Raw genomic sequence first — 25,826 nt, 5'->3', positions numbered from 1 at the left:
GCTAGTGAAATTTCATATATGAGAAGAAGTACCAACAATGTTAAATAAAGTATAGAAGTCCCTATATCACTAAGGGTGGAGTCCCATGACAGCGTTTTGCGTTGCGTCGTAATGGGAGAGAAAAAGACGCAAATATACGTTTACTGCATTCTCTCTCATTACAACGCAAGGGACTGGGGCCTAAATAGTAGGGAATGATTTTATCACCTGTCGCTGTCGGTAATTCAATGAAAATTTATAATAATACATAATATTTAATAGAATAGAGAGAAAAATGCATTATTATATTAATAATTAATTTCATCTTATTTCTCTAATTTGTTACTTATTTAATTATTAATTTAAATATTTAGTGATTTAATAGTCTTATCAGTCTTATAAACTACTTAAAACAAAATTCCCTATGCTAGTGAATTATAGTGACTTTTGTATTTCTTAAAAATTTACTAAATTACCAAAAACAGGGCTCGAAGCTCGAACCTAAGCTTAAATCTATAAATTAAATTTTTTTATAACTAAAAATTATTTTCCACATTTGAATTCAATTATTATTTTCAACAATTTTTAACTCAAATTCTACTTTAGATCAATTATTTTTAATAATTTTCAAAAAAGTTTTTTGGCAATTTTCAAATCCATTTGTTTACAATATTCAATTTTACGAAATTTCAATTATTCGCAAATTCTTCAATTAAATGAATATATATAAAAAAATAAAAACTTCAAATATTAAAAAGAATTCAATTAACCTTTTTCAAAAAAATTAATTTTAAAATTCAATCATTTCTAAAAATCCACGTTGTAATGTTTTTAATATTTAATTATTATAATCTAAAATTTTAACTCAAATTCATTTTTAAATCAATTTTTATTAGAAAATTCAACGAGAATTCCATTATTTAAATAAAAAAGTAAATAATTTATTGAATAATTGAATGTTTTTTAAAATTTAATTCTTATAAAGAATTTTATCAACAAATTTTTAAATATAATTAAATTCTTTCAACGAATTTTAAAACAATTTTTAAGAATAATTAAATTTTGTTAAGAAATTCGATTAAAATTGTATTACAAATTATTGAATTTCTACGATAAGTTTTATTATTATTAGTAAAGAAAATTTAATCCTTAAGAAGAATTTTATTACTTTTGAAAATAATTGAATTTCTGCAATAATTTGTAACTTCTCAAAAATTTAATTTTTTTCTAATGCTTTTAACTAAAATTCTTCTATAAATCCATTATTTTTAATGATTTTTGAAAAATTTCTTTGAAAAATAATTGAAATTCTGCAATGAGTTTTATTATTTAAGAAAATTATTAAATTCCTAAAAAGAATTTTATTTTTTACAAAAATAATTGAATACAAATTTTATTATTTATGAAAATAATTGAATTATTGCGAAGAAATATATAAAAAATTTGTAAATAATTGAATTGCTGTAAAAATTTTTATTATTTATGAAAATAATTGAAATGATCGAAGAATTTATTTAAATTTTAGGAAAAATTGAATTGTTTTGAAGAATTTTATAGAAATATTTGAAAATAATTAAATTCTTTCAAAACATTCAATTGAAAGTTGTTTTGAAAATAATTGAATTTCTGTAAATTTTTTTGACGAATATATTTAAAAATTGCATTGAAAGTAATTTAATTTTCATATAAAATTTTTTTAAAATATTTTGAGAATAATTCAATGATTTTTAGAGAATTTTAAATTTTTGTTGATATTGAATTTTATGGAAATTTTTGAATTCTGTCGAGAAATTTAATTAAAATTGTTTTGAAAATAATTGAATTCTTGCGAAGAATTTTACTATTTATAAAAATAATTCAACTTTTGCAAAAAATTGTACTATTTATATAGAAATAATTGGATTTTTCCAAAGAATGTTATTATTTATATAAAAATAATTGAATTCTTGCCTTACGCTTATGTTTGTGTAAGTTTAACTGTATTTTATTTAAATACACAAAGAAAAAAAGGTCAGAATTTCCCAAACGGATCACCTAAACCTAAAAAATATTATTTTTTAACCAAAAGGTTTTTTTGACACTCAATATGGTTCAGAAAAATCCTTGAAAATATTGTGTAAAAAAAATTTTTTTTTGTAAAAATTATTAAGAATTAAAAAATTTGTTTCTCAAGTTCCAGTTGACGGATTTAAAAATAAAAAAGGGTTTTTTCGTCTTGAATTGCACTATTTGAAAACATTTTAATGCAATTGCAAAATTTTAAAAATTGTACCCACCTTAAAAAGCTATTTTTTAAAAGAGTAAAATGAAATGCAACAAATATAAGTGTAAAATGTATGTTTTATTTTAATTCTTTACAGTAGTGTTTTTCGATTTAGAATCACATTAACGTAACCACAAGAGATTCACAATCATAATTTATTTTTATTTATAATATTCATAATACGCGCGACATCCTAACTTTTTTTTCGTTTTCTTTATAGTTTTTTGAAAAAGAGAAAAATTTGAAGCTACATTCGGGTGATTGGTCAGTATCTTACTTTATTTAGGTACATGAAAAACAAGAAATCGCAACTCTATTGAGAGTTGATTAAAAATGAAAAATTGTTTGAAAGTAAAAAAAATGCCGCTTGGTGGTTTATGATATCCAAGCAACATTAAAAAACAGTAATTATTCTCGCATCGTAAGTAGACATAGTTATTCACGAGGAAGTAGAAGATAGAATGTGAAATTATGTTAAAATGCTCAATTATAATTTAATATATAGGTCACCGTGTGTTTTTACATTTTTGGATTGATAGAAAAAATATAACTCTGAATTTTTTTTTGTTTCATATCTTTCTTGACACATTATATACATGTGATAGAACATTAATTACTTCAGGTTTTGTGAAAGAAACGATCCTTTTTCCTGGCTTTAAACAACACTAATTTATATAATTTAGAGATTTTTCAAAAGAAATTGCAAAATAATTAATTCATCAATAAGACTAAATTGAAAACAATACTTTCAACTTGTAATCTATTCCACAGAAAGTAATTTTAAAAAAATTGATTATTCTGTTTTTTTAATTTACTTTCCATGAAATGAATTTATTTCTCTTCCAAGTAATACCTACATTCTTATAATAAACTTTTTAAACTTTTATAAAATTAACATTAGTTAGATAACTTATTAGTTTGTCCGAAAATTTATTATTATAATTTTTATTATTAAGTTGTTAAAATATGATGTTAGTCTACAGCAAATCAGAAAATAGAAATTTTTACGTTAATTATCCTTTGGAAAGAGAATTTAAATTACAGGGTTGCCACGCTTTTGCTCTTTTCAAATTCCCTGATTTTTCCAGATTTTCCAGGTTAAAAAACGGAATTTTTACAGGTTTTTAAAACGAAAATTATTCGAAAACATCAATAACATCTTTTTTAAATAAATATTTTATTAAACAATTGAATGTTTCTTAAAATTGAATTTTCATAAAGAATTTTATTTTACCAACAAATTTTTTAAATAATTCTTTTGACAAATTTTAATAAAATTTTTAAGAATAATTGCATTTTTCGAGAAATTTGATGAAAATTGTATTAAAAATAATTGAAATTCTGCCAATTTTATTAAAAGTTTGGAAAATAATTGAATTTCGGAGAAAAATGTTATTATTTATAAAGATAATTGAAATTCTGTCGAGAATTTTTGTAAATTTTTAAACATAATTAAATTTCTGCAAAGAATTTTATTAATGTTATTTTGAAAAAATTTGAATTGTTAAGCAAAGAATTTTATTAAAATTTTTGAAAATAATCGAATTTCTGAGAAGAATTTTATTACTTTTGAAAATAATTGAATTTCTGCAATCATTTGTAAGTGCTTCAAAATTCAATTTGTTTTAGTGTTTTTAACTAAAATTCTTCTATAAATCCATTATTTTTAATAATCAATTAAATATATTAAAAAATTATTAAAAAATTTAACTAATTTCAGAAGAATTTTAGTTTAAAAAATTTTTTTTAAATCTAAGTTTTTTTATACATATTTCTAATTAAATTCATTTAAAATTGAAATTTTATAAAATTTTAAATAAAAATCTTTTGAAGTTCATCTACTTATGAACTAGAAAACATCTACTTAAGTACAACTAGATTTTAAAAATAAACACAATAATTTTAGAAAACAACAATTTTCCAGGATTTCGATAAAAATTCCCTGACTTTTCCAGGTTTTTCCAGAGTTTTTAAAATTCCCTGACAATTCCAGGTTTTCCAGGTTGCGTAGCAACCCAATTCAATTATGAATCATTGATTCATGAGAAAATGAAAAAATTGACAAATATAAATTAATAGAAAGAATGCAATTTTTCCAAAAAAACGGAAATGATGAGATATTCTGTACGTACACTTCGTATACAGAACCCAAATAACAGGATATAATTGAAATTTTATTATAAAACTTTTAAAAAAAAAAATTTTTTTTTAAATTTTTAAATGGAAAAAATATCTTTTCGGACAACCTAAACAATCTTCAACTTATAAAAACAAAATTAAGTCTGTGACATGAAAAATAGTTTATTAAATGAGGAACCTTCGTTTTGAAACCTTAGTTATAGAAAAGTGAATATTTTTATTTATAGTGAGAACTCAATAAAATAATAAGTTGCGGTCCCGCTCTCGCGTTCATCAAATTTTTCAGATTAAATCATCTTTTCATTAAAAACCTTACAAATAAATGGCAGTGAAATTCAATATCTTGGTAATATACCACTTATAAAGAAATTGTTAATAAAAATTTATAGAATTAAATTATTTTTTTTTTTCATTACATTGAGTTTTTCTTTGGCAGTTTCTGATGACGATTTCATGTTAGTTATAAATTTCTTTTACTCGACTTTTATAAAGTCAATTAAACTTTATAAAAAAAATTATAAATTTAATTTCGATTTATTTACACACATCCAAGAAAATTAACTAAAATACAAATATTAATCGCCTATGAAAAAAAAACATTGAACGGGACCAACTTGCCTGATAAATAGATTAACCTTTCATATAAAATGAGTCCTCTAATTAAGAAAACAAAACTGATTCGTACTCCTGCATTTTGCCAGAAATTGAGATTCATTAAAATATTTCAAAAGCTTCAATTTCTTTCTTACCTATTCACACAATTGCTATCAACTCTCTGTTTAACTTGAATACAAAATACAGAATAATATGTAGACTATAATACAGGTTTTGATATAAAACAAATATTTTTTTTTCACTATACCGTTGGTAATTGTATTATAACTATCGTTTGCATTGTTTATGTTAAATTATTTACAATATTATTCACACACGTTTTCTTAAATCTCTTTTTCAATATTACTTCGATTCACACCTTTTTTTCGTTCATTCCTTTTTCAATAATCATCACATTGCGTCTATTGTACATTTCTCCTCAATCCGCAAAACTCTTTCGATTGGCCCTTCTCTTTTCAAATATTATTAATAAATGTCCTCTAATTTTCAGTTAATTACAATAATTCAAACTAAACTGAGTTTTTTATATTTAAATAAATATTTGTAAAGGACAATAAAAACTAGAAAATCACCATTAAGGATTTTTCTGCTTCTTTTGCTAATTAGAAGAAAAGAACATTTTAGAAATCACGTTTTTCTACTTTGTCCAATACAAATACACGAGGGGTTAAATTAACCAACTCTTTATACTAAAAATACGAACGCCTAAGACAAATTCAGTCATTTAATAGAAAAATTTCTAATTTTCTCATATAAAATACTGTTTAGACAAAGTCTCATATAACTGGAACATAGTTAACGTCGTTTCTGTTCAGAAATCAACGCATAATTATTTTAAATCAAGTTCGATTCACGCAGTCCATTCTTTTTTTTTTTTTATTTGTGCTTGACGAAAAAATATATAACAATATTAATTCAGTTGAATATCATGCGAAAAAGAAGGTCTTAAAATTTTCTTCCCTATTATTCACAAACGGAAGATTTGAATTATACTATCTAAAAAATTTATCGTCAAGAGAAGCGACTTTTGTTAAATTATTTTGTTTCAAATTTGTAAACATAACATTATAAAATCTACTAAAAATTATTAGTTGCCTATTTGAATTTAATATCACTATAAAAGGCATTAAGCGATAAATTATCGTATATATATATCGTGTGTATATATATATGATTTGTCCAATCAGCCTTAAATTTAAATGCTTCTTTTTACAAATACATAATTGTATAATAATAATATGTTTAGATTATAATTCTAAGGTTGACGAAATTTTTTCTAAAAACATTAAAAGTAAGGTCTACAATCACGCAATTATATTTTTGAATAAAATTCATTTTTCCTGACTCACCATAAAATTTTCGAATTTTTTAATTTCATTTAACCAGACACATTTTAATACAACAGACTGAAGCTATTAATAATAATAATAATAATGTTGTATTATTATTTTTATTAACACTACAATTCTCATTAAAGGGTAAATACATATTTCGCTTATATTATGCAATGTACAAGTTTTTTTTCTTTCTATTTATAATGCGTCATTAATACAGAAACATTAAAATTATTCGACCGATTGCATAATTTTAAATTTAGAAATGAGAACATCGTTTTGGAAGAGCCTTTAACAAGGCTCTTTAATATTCAATAACAATGAGAGATTAATTCTTATTATTTTTCAATTACAGGCTTCGCACTCAATAATTTGTTAAAGTTAAAAAAAAGTGCTAAAAGTAGCAAAAAGTAGCTTTAAGACTGAAAAAAGTATCAAAAACTAGCATTAAGACTGAAAAAAGTAGAAAAAAATAGCTACTATCGAAAAATTAAATTTGGCGACTAAAAAATTTATTCTACACGATTCACAAAATTCATAAAAATTTCATTTTGTATTTCTCTGACATTTTCCTGATTTCCATCAAAAATATTCTTTTCCTGGATAATAACTTCAATTTTAAATTCTTCTAAACTTCAAATATTTTCCAAACTTTAGTTAGAAATTGAGGCTCCCAATTCAAGAACCGATCGGACGCTCGGACGACACGCGCAACTCCTGGTGAGTGAGCAGTGAGCGCCTCTGGGCCACTCACTGCTACCCGACTGGTACAAGCGCGTGTCGTCCGAGCGTCCGACCGATTTTTGAATTGGGAGCCTCAATTTTAGAATTCTTCAAAAAATTGATTATATTTCAAAATAATTTCTAAAAGTAAGAAAATTAATTTTTTGTAAACATAAAATTTATTTCAATTAAATTTGACAAAATTTTCCATTAATATTGGAAATTTAAATAAATATTTTTTTTAATTTTAATTAAAATTTTTCAAAAGACAAATTTTTTTTGATAATTATTAAAATATTCAAATTTTCATATTTTTATTCACTGAGTGTATGAATACTTATTTATTTTTCCACAAGAATTAAAATTTTAAACAATTTTATAATGTAAAATCTTTTTCAAATTTATAACAATTTCTATAAAAATTCATATTATAACGCATTTAATATTCAATTATTATAATCTTGAATTTTAATTGTAATTTATTTTTAAATCAATTCTTATTCAAAAATTCTACTCGAATTCAATTATTTAAATACAAATAAAATACAAATAATAATAGAATAACTGATTGTTTCTTAAAATTGAATAATAAAAAAGAATTTTATCAAAATTTTTGAAAATAATTCATTTCTTTCGAAAAATATTAATAGAACTTTAGAAAATAATTACATTTTTTGAGGAATTCATTTCAAATTGTATTCAAAATAATTCAAATGCTGCAAAGAATTTTATTATTTACAAAAATAATTGAATTCCTCGGAAGAATTTTATTATTTATGAAAATAATTGAATTCCTTTGAAGAATTTTATTAAAATTATATTTAAAATAATTGAATTCTTGCGATGAATTTTATTATTTATGAAAATAATTTTATTTTATTTTATTTTATTTTATAATTGAATTTTATGAACAATTTCTTTCAAGTTTTTAAAATACTCGTGGTTGTTTAAAATTGAAATTAAACATTTAATTATTGAATTTTATTAAAATTTTAGAAAGTAATTGAATTCTTTTGAAAAATTTTTTTAACGAATTAAGAAAAAAATTGAATTATTTCGTGGAATTTTTTTTAAAATAATTGAATTTTTGCAAAGAATTTTACTATTTACAAATATAATTGAATTGTTTCCAAGGATTTATTAAAATTTTAGAAAATAATTAAATTTTTTCGAAAAATATTAAAAATTAAACAAAAATTGAATTCTTTCATGAAATTTAATTAAAATTGTATTGAAAATAATTAAATTTTTGCAAAAAATTTTACTATTTATAAATATAAATTGATTTTTTTCGAATAATTTAAAAAAGTTTTTTTAAATAATTAAATTTTTGTGAAGAATTTTATTTAATTTTTTTTAAATAATTGAATTCTCGTGAAAAATTTTATTATTTGGGAAAATAATTGAATTCTTGCGGTAGAATTTTATAAAAAGTTTTTAAATTGATTTTTGTTCGATAAATTTTATGAAATAATTTAAATAATTCCCACATTCTTCTAGTTACATAATTTTAAATAAAGAAAGAAATTTATCTAATAAAAGTCCCTAAATTTCTTCCTTGTAGGTCGAACAATCTTAATGTTTTTTTAAAAATTATTTGTCTCTCAAATTAGTATTGTTATTATTAATGACTCTGTAAAAATGATAGTTTCTTTAAGAAACAAGATAGTAACCAATTTTTTTTCTTATTTAGAATCTTTTCTCTATAAAACATAATTTGAAAATTTAACTTCCTTTAACTAATAAACTGTAGCATATGAATAAGATATACATTACAGCGATATCCTGTATTATAATGTTACAGAGATCAAGCTAATGACCTGCAATATTTCGATAATGCTGAAAGCCAAATATTTCTTTACTGTCTGTTGATATTTTACATAAAATCTGTCTTCTAATAAAAAATCTACCAATTGTGAAGACTTCGATTACATTTGTCAAATGTCGATATAAAGTAATGTTAGAAATCAAATAAAAAAATGTCTTTTTAGATTCGACATTAATATTTAATAAAGAAATTGAAAATTTAATCAAATAATTTAAATAATTAATTGATATCTACCAAATTAATCTGTATGCAAATATATAAAAATATATACTGCAAATAGCAAAATGTTCTTATAGCTCAATAAAATGTAAAGTTGCTGAAATCTTATAGATTAATAATCTATAAATCAGTAATCAATAATAATTTAAAAATTAGCCTTCACTTATGTAATCAAAACGAAACAGATTTCACTTTACACTGTTTTTTAAGAAATATTTTTGATACAAAACAGAATGATACACTGTAATTTTTAAATATTGCGGTTGTTTAAAACAAAACTAGCACCCACTTAATTTTGGAAATTTAATTTTTGAAGCTAATTATTTTTTTGTTTAAAACCAACATACAGGGCTCAAACCAGTGAAAAAATTTAAAAATACGGACCAAAAATGAAAAAATATGGACCAATATGGACCAATTACTGCCAAAAATGTAACCAGTCCTAGTTAAAAAAGAGAACATTTTACTTAAAACTATAAATTAAATTTTTTCATAACTATAAAACATGAAAATATCGATACTCCGAGCCTTTGACTCGGAGTGATCGATTTCTTCATATTCTATAATAATTAAAAATGGCCCAGTAATAAAATCATTATTTTATATTATAAGAAAGATAAGAATATTGTACTTCATCAAAATTATTTTCATCATTTCAATTCAATTATTATTTTCAAGAATTTTTAACTAAAATTCTTCTTCAAATCAATTAATTTTCGAAAAAGTCCTCTGACAATTTTGAAATCCATTTCTTTACAATATTCAATTTTACAAAATTTCAATTATTCGTAAATTCTTCAATTAAATATTTAATATTAGAAAATAAAAATTTCAAACAATATACAAAATTCAATTAACTTTTTTCAAAATTCAATTATTTCTAAAAATCCACGCTATATTGCTTTTAATATTTAATTATTATCTAAAATTTTAACTGAAATTCATTTTAAATCAATTTTTATTAGAAAATTCTACTAGAATTCAATTATTTAAATAAAAAAAAATAATTTATTGAATAATTGAATTCTCATAAAGAATTTTATCAACAAATTTTTAAATAATTGAATTCTTTTGACGAATTTTAATAAAAGTTTTAAGAATAATTACACTTTTCGAGGAATTCCATTAAAATTGGATTAAAAATAATTGAAATTCAGCATTGAGTTTTATTATTTATGAAAATAACTGAATTCCTAAAAAGAACTTTGTTTACGAAAATAATTGAAACCTTGTAAAAATTTTATTATTTATGAAAATAATTAAACTATTTAGAAGAAATTTATAAAAAATTTGTAAATAATTGAATTCCTGTGAAATTTTTATTATTTTATGAAAATAATCAAATGTTTGCGTAGAATTTTATTAAATTTTTTAAAAATAATTGACTTCTTTTGGAAAATTTTATTTAAATAGCAAATATTAAAAATCATTGAATTGAGGAAAATTTTTGAAAATAATTGAAATTTTGCCAAGAAGTTTATTACAATTTTTTGAAAATAATTGAATTTTGGACAAGAATTTGATTATTTCTAAAGATAATTGAAATTTTAACGAGAATTTTTAAAAATTCTTGAACATAATTGAATTTCTACGAAGAATTTTATTACTTTTGAAAATAATTGAATTTCTGCAATCATTTGTAATTTCTCTAAAATTCTCCAAATTATTTTGTTCAATTTACGAACTTTCGTCCTTTTTCTATCAAATTACGGACTTTATGGACCTTTACGGGATATACGGACCTAGTTTAATTAAGTGGGTGCTGATATCAGCACCCACTTAATTAATTCAGCTTCATGCTTCTTGTTCTACAACTTTAAATAAATTATAAAAAGGAAAAGAAATTCATAAACTCCAATGTCACACATTTAAACAAAAGTGAGTTGAAAATTAAATCAAACCGAAATTTCTGATCAAAAATAGTATCAAAAATAAATCGATTAATATACAATATTGTTGTTTTCTGTTACATTTTCATTATTAGCAGACACAATTAAATATTCTTTTTTCAGTGAAATGCTTTCAAAAGAAGAAAACAAAACAAATATTTTCAAAAAGAAAAAAAAATCAAATAAAAAAAGCACTTGGCGATTTTTGAATCATTTTAAAATGAATCTTATTACTTCTTTGTTCGAATTTTGATCATCGAGTATTATTAATTTCTTCGGAAAATCGTTTGAAGAGAGTAAGTAATCTCTGCGAACGAATCAACACTTACAGAAAAGATCATTGCAGAAAGTTAACCCAAGTATTTATACAGAAATTGATCGTTGGTGATCAACGTTTTGTCGCTTCTGGAAAATTTGCTGAGCCAAATTATGTCACTATATAGTTGTTGAAAGTCTAGACAACGCTGATTATCAAATTGTTTAATTTTTTTTTACAGTAGCAGTCTATATTCATCAGACCTTGTTGTGATGTCTCATCTCATAGGCTGAGGACCTCCCGCCTCCCCCGGAGCTCGAATAGGCGCCGGCGTACAGTTCGGGGTGGTTGGAACGACTGTGGTTGGCTGCTGGACCGCTACTTGGTGACGCACTAGCTGTGGGAACCGAGTGATATCCTGTTTAAAGTTTAGAAATAATCTAACTTAACTACAATAAAAAAACACACACATACTCAAGCTTCACTTAAGGAGGTGCACGAATAAACACTAATATGTCTATTTTGTCTAAATTTTTAACTCTGCAGTTCACATGCATGGTAAACTCGCAGTGAACTTGCGGCAAATACCAAAATGTCCGCAAGAGAATTAATTAAATCTTGCAGAAAGTTTTAATATTATTTTTTAGCCACCTTCTTACAAGAAAAGAAGAAAACTCCTCGCCTCCTCGAAAGGCTATACGTAGTTTATGAACGACCCCTAATTTCTTATTCAGATACCATCCATATAATACGTCACACTATTTTTTTACCATTTTTATACCCCCTTGAAGTGTTGCGTACTATATGGACGACCGACAGTAGAATTTTGTTTAGCCGAATATTTATCAGGGTTGCCACAGGTCAGGGAATTCAGGGAAAAGTCAGGGATTTTTATTAAAGTACTGGAAAATTATGTTCAAAAGTTTTTAAAATTCTCATCAAAATTCAATTATCTCTAAAAATAATAAAATTTTTCTCCGAATTTCAATTATTTTCAAAAATTTTAATAAAATTATTTGCAAAATTTCAATTATTTTCAAAAAATTTTCAAATTTTCTCAATTCAATGACTTTCAATATCTACTATTTTAATAAAATTTTTCAAAAGAATTCAATTATTTAAAAAAAAATATTGATAGAATTCTAATCAAACATTAAATTATTTTTATAAATAATAAAAATTTCAGAAGAATTCAACTATTTATACATTTTTTTATAAATTTCTTCGCAATAATTCAGTTATTTTCATAAATAATAACATTTAAAAAGAAAATTCATAGAATTTCAATTATTTTTAATAAAATTTTAATCGAATTTCTCGAAATTTTTATTTATCAAAATTTTTTTTAAATAATTAAAATAATGTAAAGAATTTTATTATTTATGAAAATTTTATTATTTATGAAAATAATTGAATTCCTGCAACGATTTTTATTACATTTTTTTTAAATAATTGAATTCTTTTGAGAACTTTTATTAAAATAGTAGATTTTGAAAACATTTGAATTTCAACGAAGAATTTCATTATATTCGTGAAATGTAATTTAATTCTTGCAAAAAATTTAAGAAAATAATTCCATTTTTCTAGGATTTTATTTTAAATTGTATTAAAAATAATTGAAATCCTCAGAAAAATTTTATAATTGAAGGGCTACATAAAATAAGGGGACGAACGCGAGGCTTGGAAGGGATACTACCAGTCGGGTAGCAGTGACAAGCCTTGAGCCGCTCGCTGCTACCTGACTGATATTATCCCTTTCAACCACGCGTTCGTCCCCTTATTTTATGTAGCCCTTCAATTTATGAAAATAATGGAATTCTTATAACGAATTTTATTAAATTTTTTTAAATAATTCAATTCATTGAAAAATTTTATTACTTGTAAAAATAATAATTGAATTCCTGCAACGAATTTTATTATTATATTGTATTTTTAAATAACTAAATTCTTTTGAGAACTTTTATTAAAATAGTATATTTTGAAAATTTTTGAATTTTAGCAAAGAATTTTATTAATTGTGAAATGTAAAAAATGCAAAATGCAAAAAATTTTTGAAGATAATTTCATTTTTCGAGAAATTTATTTAAAATTGTATCAAAAATAATTGAAACCCTGTGAAGAATTTTATTATTTATGAAAATAATTGAATTCTTGCAACGAATTTTATTATAATTTTTGTAAATAATTTAATTTTTTTTTGAAAAATTTTATGGAAATCTAAATTTTTATAAGTTATTGAATTTTAAAAATGTTTGAATTTGAATGTTTTGAAGATTTTTAATTCCTATAGAAAAATAATAATTAATTACTTATTTAAAAATGAAGTTATTGATGTTTTTGAATAATTTTACAATTAAAGAAATTCGTAAGTAAATGTAATACAATGTTTTTTTGAGTATCTAATAATTTTTTGAGTGAATCAGAATATTCTTTAGGGTCAGGGGAAAGGGCAAAATTTTGTCTGGAAATCAGGGAAAAGTCAGGGAAAAACAAAATTCGGTTTTTGTGGCAACCCTGTTTATACCGGATCAAACCATGTCAACTTGAACTAAAATTTTTAAAGTTTGTTGTAAAAGTAAAATAATTTATGAAAATCAATAGTCTATAACGAACTAAAAAAACACTTTTAACCATTTTTCGAAAATTTAAATTTTTAAAACTTTTTTTTTAAATAAATTTTTGCATCATTTTAAAAAAAATTAATAACTCAAAATTATTTTGTTAGAAATTAATGGGGATTTTTCTGGTAGTTAATTAATATGTACTCTTTTAAATAATCAATGTTCATAAATAAATAAAAAAAAATCAAAGCTTTTTTTTAAATCGGCCTCTCCGATTATAATTAAAAATACAAAAAAATTTTTCGGGAATATAATGACAAGAGTCCAAGGTGTGTTATGTATAAATTTCATTAAAATGCTTGCTCTGGAAATCATCAAAAATACAAATTGTTTATAAAATAAATTGTTTTTAAAAATTAAAAATTTTTGAAATTTTTTTTACAATTATTTTTATGTAAAAGAGTAGGTACATATTAATTAACTACCAAAAAATCACCATTTATTTCTAACAAAATAATTTTGAGTTATTATTTTTTTTAAATTGATGCAAAAATTAACAAATTTTTTAAAAAGGTATAAAAACTTAAATTTTCGAAAAATATTTAAAAGTGTTTCTTTAGTTCGTTGTGGACTATAGATTTTCATAAATGTTTTTACTTTTACAAAAAACTTTACAAATTTTAGTCCGAGTTGACGTGATTTGACCCACTGTAATTTTTCTAATTAACAGTATTTATAAGATCCAATTAATTTCGAATCAGTTTATGCGAAGGAGAATATTAGTGCGTTTTGAAATACATAAGGTCCCAAAGGATAATTGAAAGCAGAAAAATAATTAGTGTTTGAAATAAATTCATGCATTATTTTATAGAAGTACACTGGAGTGCTGATTATAGAGAATATGATATTTGGTACCTATTTAAAGATTCACCAGTTTTGAAACTATTTTATTTTAATTTATAATTTCTCAAAATTAAAATTGAGATTCTGGTTTTCAATAGGGCAGGTTCATCATTTTCTAGCAAAAAAGCGTGTGCCTTTTTAATATCTTGAACTTTAATTGAGCTCCCGCGTCCAATAACTCGATCTGCGCTTGAACTGAAAAATTCAAGCCAGTCAAGCCGGCAGAAAAGGGAAAAAAATAAAAGTCGGAATTTTTAATTTTAAAACATACTACAGAAAATAGCAATAGTTTCCAATAGTTTTCTCCTCTTGCGTCGAAATGTCAAAACACCGCACGACGCATATTTTTTTAAACATTATGTATCTTCTTTATTTTTCATCCGATTTAAATAAAAATTTCCAAAAAACTTCTTCACATGTTAATAAACAAATGTCTCACTGGAAGTTGTGTCAACTCGAAAGTTCACCGCACACTTTTTCTCGTCAAAGTTGAGAAAACGTATTTATTGACAGGTCTGTATTTATATTAACAAATAATTTTTCAATAAACTTTTTTTAATGTTTCAATCACTTCATCGTCTTCGGTAGACCCTGATAAGTAAGTATATCAATTTTTAATTAATTTCATTAAGATTTGTTTGAGAAAAGTCGATTTATGTTTTGAAATTCAATGAAATTGAAGAATAAAAAAAATTCAGTTTTTGTCCATTATTATTAAAAATAAAAGTTCTACAGAAAAATTTCAAAGACAAAAAAGTTGGGCATTTTTATGCTCTATACGGTAGTATGTTTTAAAATTAAAAATTCCGACTTTTATTTTTTTCCATTTTCTGCCGGCTTGACTGGCTTGAATTTTTCAGTTCAAGCGCAGATCGAGTTATTGGACGCGGGAGCTCAATTATTACAACTAGGGTAATAATTTTGTTTAATCAATATTTATATTTATTTTTTTAAAATTAAAAACAGAATTTTAATTTTTTAAAAACTTACCGAGTTTTAAAGAATTTTTTTTGTTATAAATTAAACTATTATTTACTCGAAATGTATACTGCCGGTAGTAATAAAATTGTGCAACCCCAACTTTTTTTTACTTTCAACTTGAAAAAAATAAAGACTAAGATTTTTTCCTTTTTATTCTCAATAAACTGATAAAATTCTGAAAAAATGATACTAACAACAAAATTTTAATTTTTCAATCAGATATTTAACAAAAACCTCATTTTTAGTGATTTGTCTAATTCCTTTATATTTTCCAAAGAAATAAACTTTTTAATTTAATTTTAATTTTAATCATTTTTTTGTAGAATAAAGATTTTTTACACGAATTTGTAAAATGCGTTATTTCAAAAAAATATTTAAACCTTGAATAAAGTTTTGAATTAAGCATATATTTGTTTTTTAAAAATTATTTTTCAGTTGTAAAAGTACCTTTAAAATTTTTATACTTTTTTCATTCAACTTTCGTGATTTGCAATTTCTAAAGAAATGAATGTAGATAAATTCTTGTAAAAAATTTCAATTCTATGAAAAAATTCAATTTAAATGAGCCTATTTTTCAGAATTTTATCAGTTTATTGAAAAGAAAAATATTTTAGTTATTATATTTTTTAAGATAAAATTTATTTAATAGTCATAAAAAAGTAGAGGTCGCACAGTTACCGCCGGCAGCGTATCATTACAATTAAATATCAGAAGATAAATTTTTTAGAATTTTCAGGAAATTCTATCGTAAATAGAATTAAGATTGTTAATTTAATAAAACTTGGACCAATATTAGATAAAGGTTTTAATCGTCATTTCAGTGTAGTTTTTTATGATTAAAAAAATGCATGAATTATGAAGCAATGTTAATTTCTTTATAGACAAGCGATCTACTGTTTTAGGAGCAAATACATGAATGTTAATGCATATATAAATGATTTGCCGAACAAAAATTGAAGAACATTTGGTGGAAAGAAAATCGCTGAGGCCTTTTCTTAAGTGCGAAGCGAATTGTATTCGTGAATTTGCTCCTATTAATGAGAATATATTAGGCCCCAGCTCACCTCTGCAGTGGAAGGGTAGTGTCGATAAATGATGCGCGTCAATCAATGCGAGAAGGATGCGAAAAGGAGAAAATTCTAATGTAGTTGCGGGTTACTCCAGAGAAGGATCAACAGTAATTTTAGATTAAGTTTCTTCAATTATCGTTTGAAAATTATAATAGTTACTAAAAATATGCTTGATTACCATCAAAATTGTCATAATACATTTTTTTAAGAACATCAAATTCAATTAATAATTTTTTCTAATTTTGGGATTTTAAAAATTGTTTCTTTTGAAAAAACTTAATCGATTCGTTTCATAAATATAAATATTTAAGTTTATTGAAAAAATATACCTTTTGGATAGTGTTGAGCACCTCTTCTCTCACCATAGCCATGAGAAGGCCCTCGAGTTCCCTGCCCTCCTTGTCTTGGTGGAACACTTCTTGGACCTGCACCTCCGCCATGAGGGTGTCGCTGGAATTGTTACATTTTGTGAAATATTCTATTTTGTATTTATGAATTTTACAGGACTCGAACTAAATCCCTAAATCCCGTAAAAGTTCGTAAATTGTACGATATACTTTGGAGAATTTTAGAGAAATTACAAATTATTGCAGAAATTCAATTATGCTCAAAAATTTTTTTAAATTTTCGTCAAAATTTCAATTATTTTTTAAAATAATAATATTCTTCTCCAAAATTCAATTATTTTCAAAAATTGCAATAAAATTCTTGGCAAAATTTCAATTATTTTCAAACATTTTCCACAATTCAATGATTTTTAAAATCTGCTACTTTAATAAAATTTTTCAAAAGAATTCAATTATTTAAAAAAATTGTAATAAAATTCTACGCAAACATTTAAATATTTTCATAAAATAATAAAACTTTCACAGGAATTCTAGTAGAATTTTCTAATAAAAATTGATTTAAAAATGAATTTCACTAACAAATTTTAAATTATAATTTAATATTAAACGCATTATAGCGCGAGTTTTTAGAAATAATTGAATTTTAAAAAGTTTTCATATTAAAATTTTTGAAAATTTTAATTTTTCATATTTTTATCTAACAATTCTGTAGAAGAATTAATTATTTTCAAAATGTTCATTTCAAATTTAATTAAAATTATTTTTTTGAAGTTTTTTTTCTAATATATTTAATTGAAGAATTTCCGATTAATTAATTGAAATTTCGTAAAATTGAATTGTAAACAAATGAAATTGAAAATTCTTAAAGAACTTTTTCAAAAATTATTAAAAATAATGGATTTATAGAAAAATTTTAGTTAAAAGCACGAAAAAAAATTTAATTTTGGAAAAATTATTGCAAAACTTTAAATATTTTCAAAAGTAATATAATTCTTCGTAGAAATTTAATTATTTTCAATAATAATAAAATACTTTTTAGTAATTCAATTATTCTCATAAATAATAAAACACATTGTAGAATTTCAATTATTTTTAATACAATTTTAATCTAATTTCTCGAAAAATGTAATTATTCTTAATTATTAAAATTCTTCAAAAGAATTCAATTATTTAATAAATTATTTATTTTTGTATTTAAATAATTATATTCTAGTAGAATTTTCTAATAATATTTGATTTAAAAATTAATTTTAGGTAAAATTGTCGATAATAGTTAAATAGTGAATTTTTAGAAGTAATTGAATTTTGAAATTAATTTTTTTAAATAAGTTTAATTGCATTTTTTTATATTATTTAAAGTTTTTATTTTTCCTAATATTTATTTAATTGAAGAATTTACGAATAATTGAAATTTCGCAAAATTGAATATTGTAAACAAATGGATTTGAAAATTGTCAGAGGACTTTTTTGAAAATTAATTGATTTAAAGAAGAATTTTAGTTAAAAATTCTTGAAAATAATAATTGAATTGAAATTATGAAAATAATTTTGAAGAAGTGCAATATTCTTATCTTTCTTATAATATAAAATAATGATTTTACTACTGGGTCATCTTTATTTATTCTAAAACATGAAGAAATCGAAGACTCGGAGTTATCGATATCTTCATGTTTTATAGGTATGACAAATTTAATTTATAGTTTTAAGTAAAATGTTCTTTTATTTGACTCAGACTGGTTATATTTTTGTCAGTATAATTGGTTCGTAAATGGTCCGTAAATTTTCATTTTTGGTCCATAAAGTCCGTATTTTTAAATGACCTGATTTTATTTTAATTGAATATAATATGTTATGTCATTAATATAATCCTTTTTATTTTTTTGGGGAAAAACTTAAAAAATATGTTTAAATTTGAATCTAAATTAATTATTTTCAAAATCAGGAGAATATTTTCGCGTTGAGAAAAATCAACATTTTTTAAACTTTTTTATATAAAAATAAAAACTAATTAATATTTTAATAAAAAAAAATCTTTCAAAATTAAACACATTTACTTACCATGCGTCTTAAAGTGTTCATAGGCCTTCTTAGAGTATCACTAATTCGTCTGGCCGGTGGTTTCTTCGGATTATTTGAAGGAGTATGAACAGCACAGCATTTTATGAAGAAACCCATGAAAATAATAAAGGCTATTCCCATCAACACAACAGCCCACCAATATTCCTATTGAGAAAAATTACATATTTCATGGTATGAAAATGATAATTGTAAATATTATTTTTATCGCCATTCACATGAAAGAGTGTCTTTTTGGACCTGTTTTGGGCAAATAAAGTAGCACTTTTTAAGGCAGTTCTGCACAACTGCCATAAAAAGTCTTCTTACTGTAGTTGTTGATTTTTGTTGATTTTATTTTTTTGTGAATGAACTGAAAAAATTGTTCCACAAGTTTAAATTAATTTGTTTATAAAAAAAATTTTTTTTAGTTTTTTTTAATATTTCACTTTTTCATATCAGTGGCGAAAAATATAGTGTCTGCTATTTCTTTCTTCAAATTTACCGTGGCCCATTGTGCAACAGTCGATAAAGTATCTTTATTAAAAAGTAGATTCTTTAATTTAGCGAGAGGACCTTCAGCATCAACTGCTCTACACTTTAAAAATACGTCACAATAACCCTGGAAGTAAATGATATCACATATATTAATATATATATTAAAAAAGGAAACGAATTCACAGAGAGAAAACTTAATAAAAAAAATTACTTGAAAATTGTCACACGGTGAACCAGGCCTCAAACTAATTCCACCTTCAGGTAGTCCAACAATATTAGCGAATTCACTAGTACTACGACAAGTTGTCGTATCGGTTCCATTTTGACATGCCAACTCGCACAATTTCCTTTTGTCAATATTAGGAATAATATTACTAGTCAAAAAGCATTCTGTCATATTCCATTCTAGACAAATCGATCCAGTGCACTCTCCATTAATACACAACTGTAAAAAAAAAGTGAAATTAGTACAGATTCAGTGATTTTTTTCCATGTAGAACAAGTTTATTTACACCCAGAAAAAAGATTATTGTTTCAAACAAAAAAATCGTTTTTTGAAATCATTTTTTAAATTGAAGATAAAATTTGTTTGAATTGAAAAAAAAAATATTTTTTTATATCAAAATTGGATTTTTTATATTAACTTTATTTTCATTTTAAAGTACATACTTTTACCTGAAAAATGTGTATATTTCATAAAAACCGATGTACAATATTCCGAGATATTAAAAATTTTATAAAATTAATATAAAAATTCAAAATGGGATATCTTCTGAAATTTTGAATTTTTTTAAAAATAATTTGGAGAAAAAAATAGTTCTCTTATATAGAACTATGATTCCACCAAGTTTCGCAAAAATCGGTCTACTTTTTACAAATCGTGATATTTCTGACGTGAAAAGGTGAAATGAAAAAAATGACGATAAAATGTGATTTTCATTGGAAATTCACACTCTATGAATAATACTGAAAAATGGGAATTAACCTGAGTTCCTTCGTTACATCTTGTTTTATTGGCTTTAGGCAATGGAACAGGACATTCAGGCGATCTTCCATTACAGGTAGAATTGTAGCTGCAGTCCGATTCCACTTTACATTGAACTCTATGAGAGAGTGGAACGAATTGGCATGTTTCGCTTGAGCAGCAAGGACCTTGGCTGGGACTGAAAAACGAACGTGATGCAATTGTAATCTAATGTAAACTATTAGTCAGTTTCAATGATAAATTCTTAACAATCTTCATAACTAGTCTACAAATATTATACTCAGTAACTTGACAAAGTAAAGAGCTATTTAAAACTTTGACTCTCAACTTGCCTTCATTTAGAAAATAAAATTTAACTAAATTTCTAAATTTAACTAATTTAAATTTAATTTTAATTTAATTTAAATTTAACTAAATTTAACTAAATTTCTATGCAATTAAATTAAATTTTCAAAATTTTTACCACATTAGGCTTCGCACTCGATAATTACTTTTAGAAAAGTAACAAAAAAATTAATTTTTCTAAACTTCAATTACAGTAGAACCTCGGTTATCCGAGCCTCGATTATCCGAGATTCCGGATTATCCGAGGCACTAAACATGCTCGGATAAAACGGATCGAGCGACTAAATTTGGAAAATAAATTTTACAAAACCACTATTTGTGATCATTGCATTTAAAATTTCGTCCATTTTTGTCATTTAATATTATTCTAACACTTTAAACACATGAAAAATAATTTAAAATTTTGAAATTTTCATTGGTTCCGTGTTATCCGAGTTTTCGATTATCCGAGGTACCTCTTCCCCACATTACCTCGGATAATCGAGGTTCTACTGTATTTTACAAATTTTTAGATAGAATTCTTCAAAAAATACGATTATATTTAAAAATAATTTTTAAAAGTCAAGTGAAAAAATAAAATTCTTTACAATATAAAATTTATTTTTGAATCAAAATTTACAAAAACTTCAAAATTGCGAATTTAATTTAATATTTTTAAATTATTTACAAGAATTTAACTAACTTCAAAAAATGTTAACTACAATTTTTTAAAAGCCAAATTTTTTTCAAAACTTCTAAATTAAATCATTGAAAAATTGAATAATTTTTTTCTATTTATATTCAAATATTTATTTTTCTACAGGAGTTAATATTTTAAATAATTTAAATATAATAACCAAATTAAAATTTAACTATTTCTAAAAATTACAAATGTAATTCTTTCGAAATTTAATTATTTTTTGGGAATTTTTAAATAAAATAATTTAAAACTTTAATAATTCTTTTGAAAACTAGTAAATAATTAAATTTTTATGATGAATATTTAAATATTATTACAGTTTTACAACAATTAAAATTTTCAAAGACCAGTCAATTTGAAATTTTTTTGAAATTTAATTATTTCTAAAAATTTATATTTTAACGCTTTTCATATTTAATTGTTATCTACAATATTTTATCTGAAATTAATTTTTAAATCATTTCTTGTTAGAAAGTTCTACGAGAATTCAATTATTTAAATAGAAAAATAGATAATGGATTGAATAATTGATTATTTCTGAAAATTGAACTTTTATAAAGTATTTTACTTAAATTTAAAAAAATAATTGAATTCTTTCAAAGAATTATTTGAATAAAATAATTATTAAATTCAAAGATTTGAATTTCAATATTTTAAATTCATGATATCTTTAAATTATAAAGCTTTAAATATTCAATTATTATCTAAAACTTAAACTGAAATTCATTTTTGAATAAGTTTTTATTAGAAAATTATATGAGAATTCAATTATTTAAACTCAATAATTAAAAGTTTCTTAAAACTGAAATCTTATAAAGAATTTTATCACCAAATTTTTAAATAATTAATAAAATATCAAAATTTAAAAAAATAATTAATTGCATCCTTGCGAAGAATTTGAATAAAACTTTTGAGAATAATTGCATTCTTTGAGGAATATATTTACAATTTTCAAAAATTTTTATGAAAATTGTATTTTAAATAATTGGAAATGTGTGAAAATTTTATTATTTATGAAAATAATTGGAGTTTTTGGAAAGAATTAAAAAAAATTTTTTTTTAATAAAATTGAATTCTTGTGTGAAATTTTATTAAAATAGTAGATAATGAAAATAATTGAATTTCAGCGAAAAATTTCATAATTTCGGAAAATAATTGAATTCTTGAGAGAAAAGGGAATGTTCTTAAAATTTTTGAGAAAACTTTCTTTATTTCAATTATCAGCGGATTTAAGCTAATGAAAATTTAAAAAAAAATAAAAAAGTAGCTTTTAGTGTCAGAAATCTGAAAAAAGCATCTAAATAGTACCAAATTGTAAAAAAGTAGTAAATAGTAGTTTTTAGTAGATGAGTGCGAAGCCTGCACATTAAAATAATCTAAATTTTCTATTAAATTGAAAAAAATAATTCGTATTGAAATTTTCATCGTAAATACCTGCACTGAGTCTTTTCTCTTCTCTTGCAACTTTTGGCATCACTGTTTAGTTTATCAATGTCAGACAATACTCGTGGATAACAACACTTTTCTTTGCACTCGCCATCATCGTAGCCACAATCACATTCCTCGCCTGCCTCGACAATTTTGTTACCACAAAATGCTCCAGCGGAAGCTGAAAAGCAATTCTTTTTCTTTTTGTCATCAATTGCATCCAACACATTGCTGATATTTCCAATACTGCACTTTGAAAATTTACTATTATTTGGGCGATCGCCACTCGTTGCTGAGGCGAACATTATATAATTTCCATGAAGTCCGCCTGGTCTGCATTCAGGTGGAAAATCATGCTGTAAAAAAGTATCAAATCAGTTTCTGTTTTACTTAATCAGGGTTGCCACAAAAATGTTATTTTATTTTTCCCTGACTTTTCCCTGATTTCCAGACGAAATTTTGACTTTTTCCCTGACCCTGAAGAATATTCTGATTTACCCCAAAAATTATTAGATACTCGAAAAAATGTACTATTACATTAATTTACGAATTTCTTTCATTGTAAAATTATTCGAAAATATCAATAGGCTTCTTTTTTAAATAAACATTTAATCATTATTTTTCTATAGAAATTAAGATTTTCAAATTCAAATCTACTGAAATTCAATTACTATAATATAAATTTAAGATGACAGAGTGATAAAATCATTATTTTATATATAAGAATATTCTAACTATAAATTCAAATTTTCAAAGATTTTAATTTGAACACTTTTAAAAATTCAATTATTTCTAAAAATTCACGCTATAATGCTTTTAATATTCAATTATAATTTAAATTTTTAAGTAAAATTCATTTTTAATCAATTTCTATTAAAAAATTTTTCGAGAATTCAATTATTTAAATACAAAAATAAATAATTTATTAAATAATTGAATATTTCTTGAAATTGAATTTCTATAAAGAATTTTATCAAAATATTTAAAAATAATTGAATTCTTTCGGCGAATTTAAAAAGTAACTTTAAAAATAAATGCAATTTTCTATCATTTTATTTAAAATTGTATAAAAAATAATTGAAATTCTGCGATAACTTTTGTTATTTATAAAAATAATAGAATTCTTGCAACGAATATTATTAAAAATCTTTTTAAAGAATTGAATTCCTGTGAAGAATTTTATTAGTGAAAATAATTGAATTCCGGAGATTTAAAATATTTTATTCAAATTTTTTTTAAATAATTGAATTTCTCAGAATTTTTAAAAATTTTTTGAAAAAAAAAAATTCTATCGAGAAATTTTATTAAAAAAAAAAATTGAAAATAATTGAAATCTGACGAAGAATTTTATTAAATTTTTTTTTAATAATTGAATTCCCGTGAAAAAATTTATTTTTGAAAAGAATTAAATTCTTGGGAAGAATTTTATTAAAATTTTTTTAATAATTGAATTGCTTCGAAGAATTTTATTTTTTACGAAAATAATTTAATTGTTTCGAAGAATTTTATTTTTACGAAAATAATTAAATTGTTTCGAAGAATTTTATTTTTTACGAAAATAATTGAATTGTTTCGAAGATTTATATAAAAATTTTTGACAATAATTATATTCCTAAAAATAATGTTATATTTTACGAAAATAATTGTATTCTATGATCAATTTTATTATAATTTTTCAAATTTATAAAGCATTTTATGAAAATTTTTTTAAATAATTGATTTCTCGAGAAAAATTTTATTATTTATAAAAATAATTGATTTCTTGCGAATAATTTTATTCAAATTTTTTTAAATAATTGAATTCCCATAAAAAATGTATTATTTGTGAAAATAATTGAATTCTCAAGAAGAATAATTGAAAATAATTGCATTGTATAGAAAAATTTTATTAACTAAATCTTGTAAAGAATTTTGTCAACATTGTTTTAAATAATAGAATTTTTAAAAGAATTTTATTTAAATTTTTCGAAATAGTATAATTTCTCAGTTAAAATTTTTTTAAAATAATTTTTTGGAAAATTTTTATTAAAATAATAGATATTAAAAATAATTAAAATGCGGAAAATTTTTGAAAATAATTGAATTTTGGAGAAGAATTTTATTATTTAGAAAGATAATTGAAATTTCGACAAGAATTTAAAAAAATTTTTGAACATAATTGAGTTTATGCGAAGAAGTTTATCACTTTTGAAAATAATTGAATTTCTGTAATCAGTTATTTTTAAAATTTCTATTTAAAGTCATTAAAAATTGAAATTTTCTAAAATTTTAAATTAAAACCTTTGAAGTTCATCTATTTATGAAAATTGTAAACGCAACTCTATTGAAATCCAATTAATTTTGAAATTTCTAAGTAAAATTATTTATTAAATTATTTATAAGTTTTTTTTTTTATTATCTATAAGAAAATTTAATTTTTTCCAGTACTTTTAGTAAAAATCCCTGACTTTTCCCTGAATTCCCTGTCCCGTGGCAACCCTATTAATATTTTATAATTATTAAAAAAATTAAATCATTTATTTTAAAAAGTTATTTTAAAAAGAGTTTTAAAAGATATTAATAGTTTAAACCGACAGACTAGCTCAGCCGGATAGATGCCTCGCTTGGCGATCGTTTAAGGACCAAGGGTAAGTACCCTTGGTTCGCGCCCACTTGGCTTGGTATTTTTCCGGCACGTGAGACAATCTGAGCGGGAGGTTTGACGTCGAGGTATAATGATGTGCACCGTC

General features: G+C 22.7%; 1 protein-coding gene across 2 annotated transcripts in view; it reads right to left on the bottom strand.

Annotated features, from left to right (window-relative positions):
• Window positions 1-10,749: 10,749 nt before the first annotated feature.
• Window positions 10,750-25,826, bottom strand: part of LOC122499656 (disintegrin and metalloproteinase domain-containing protein 10) — an 88,672-nt gene continuing 73,595 nt past the window's right edge. The window contains exons 9-15 of one of the 2 annotated variants that reach the window (XM_043608111.1): window positions 23,104-23,453; window positions 20,646-20,823; window positions 19,872-20,105; window positions 19,668-19,784; window positions 19,166-19,330; window positions 17,090-17,210; window positions 10,750-11,663 (exon numbers count right to left, since the gene is read on the bottom strand). In XM_043608111.1, the coding sequence (XP_043464046.1) occupies window positions 11,503-11,663; window positions 17,090-17,210; window positions 19,166-19,330; window positions 19,668-19,784; window positions 19,872-20,105; window positions 20,646-20,823; window positions 23,104-23,453 (1,326 nt within the window). In that variant the 3' untranslated portion in view covers window positions 10,750-11,502. The remainder of the gene's footprint in view (window positions 11,664-17,089; window positions 17,211-19,165; window positions 19,331-19,667; window positions 19,785-19,871; window positions 20,106-20,645; window positions 20,824-23,103; window positions 23,454-25,826) is intronic. The other variant, XM_043608112.1, reaches the window with a different exon arrangement.

The sequence above is a fragment of the Leptopilina heterotoma genome, unplaced genomic scaffold (genome assembly GCF_015476425.1).
Source record: "Leptopilina heterotoma isolate Lh14 unplaced genomic scaffold, ASM1547642v1 Lhet_17, whole genome shotgun sequence".
Classification (NCBI taxonomy): Eukaryota; Metazoa; Arthropoda; class Insecta; order Hymenoptera; family Figitidae; genus Leptopilina; species Leptopilina heterotoma.
This window is presented reverse-complemented; position numbering and strand designations above follow the sequence as displayed.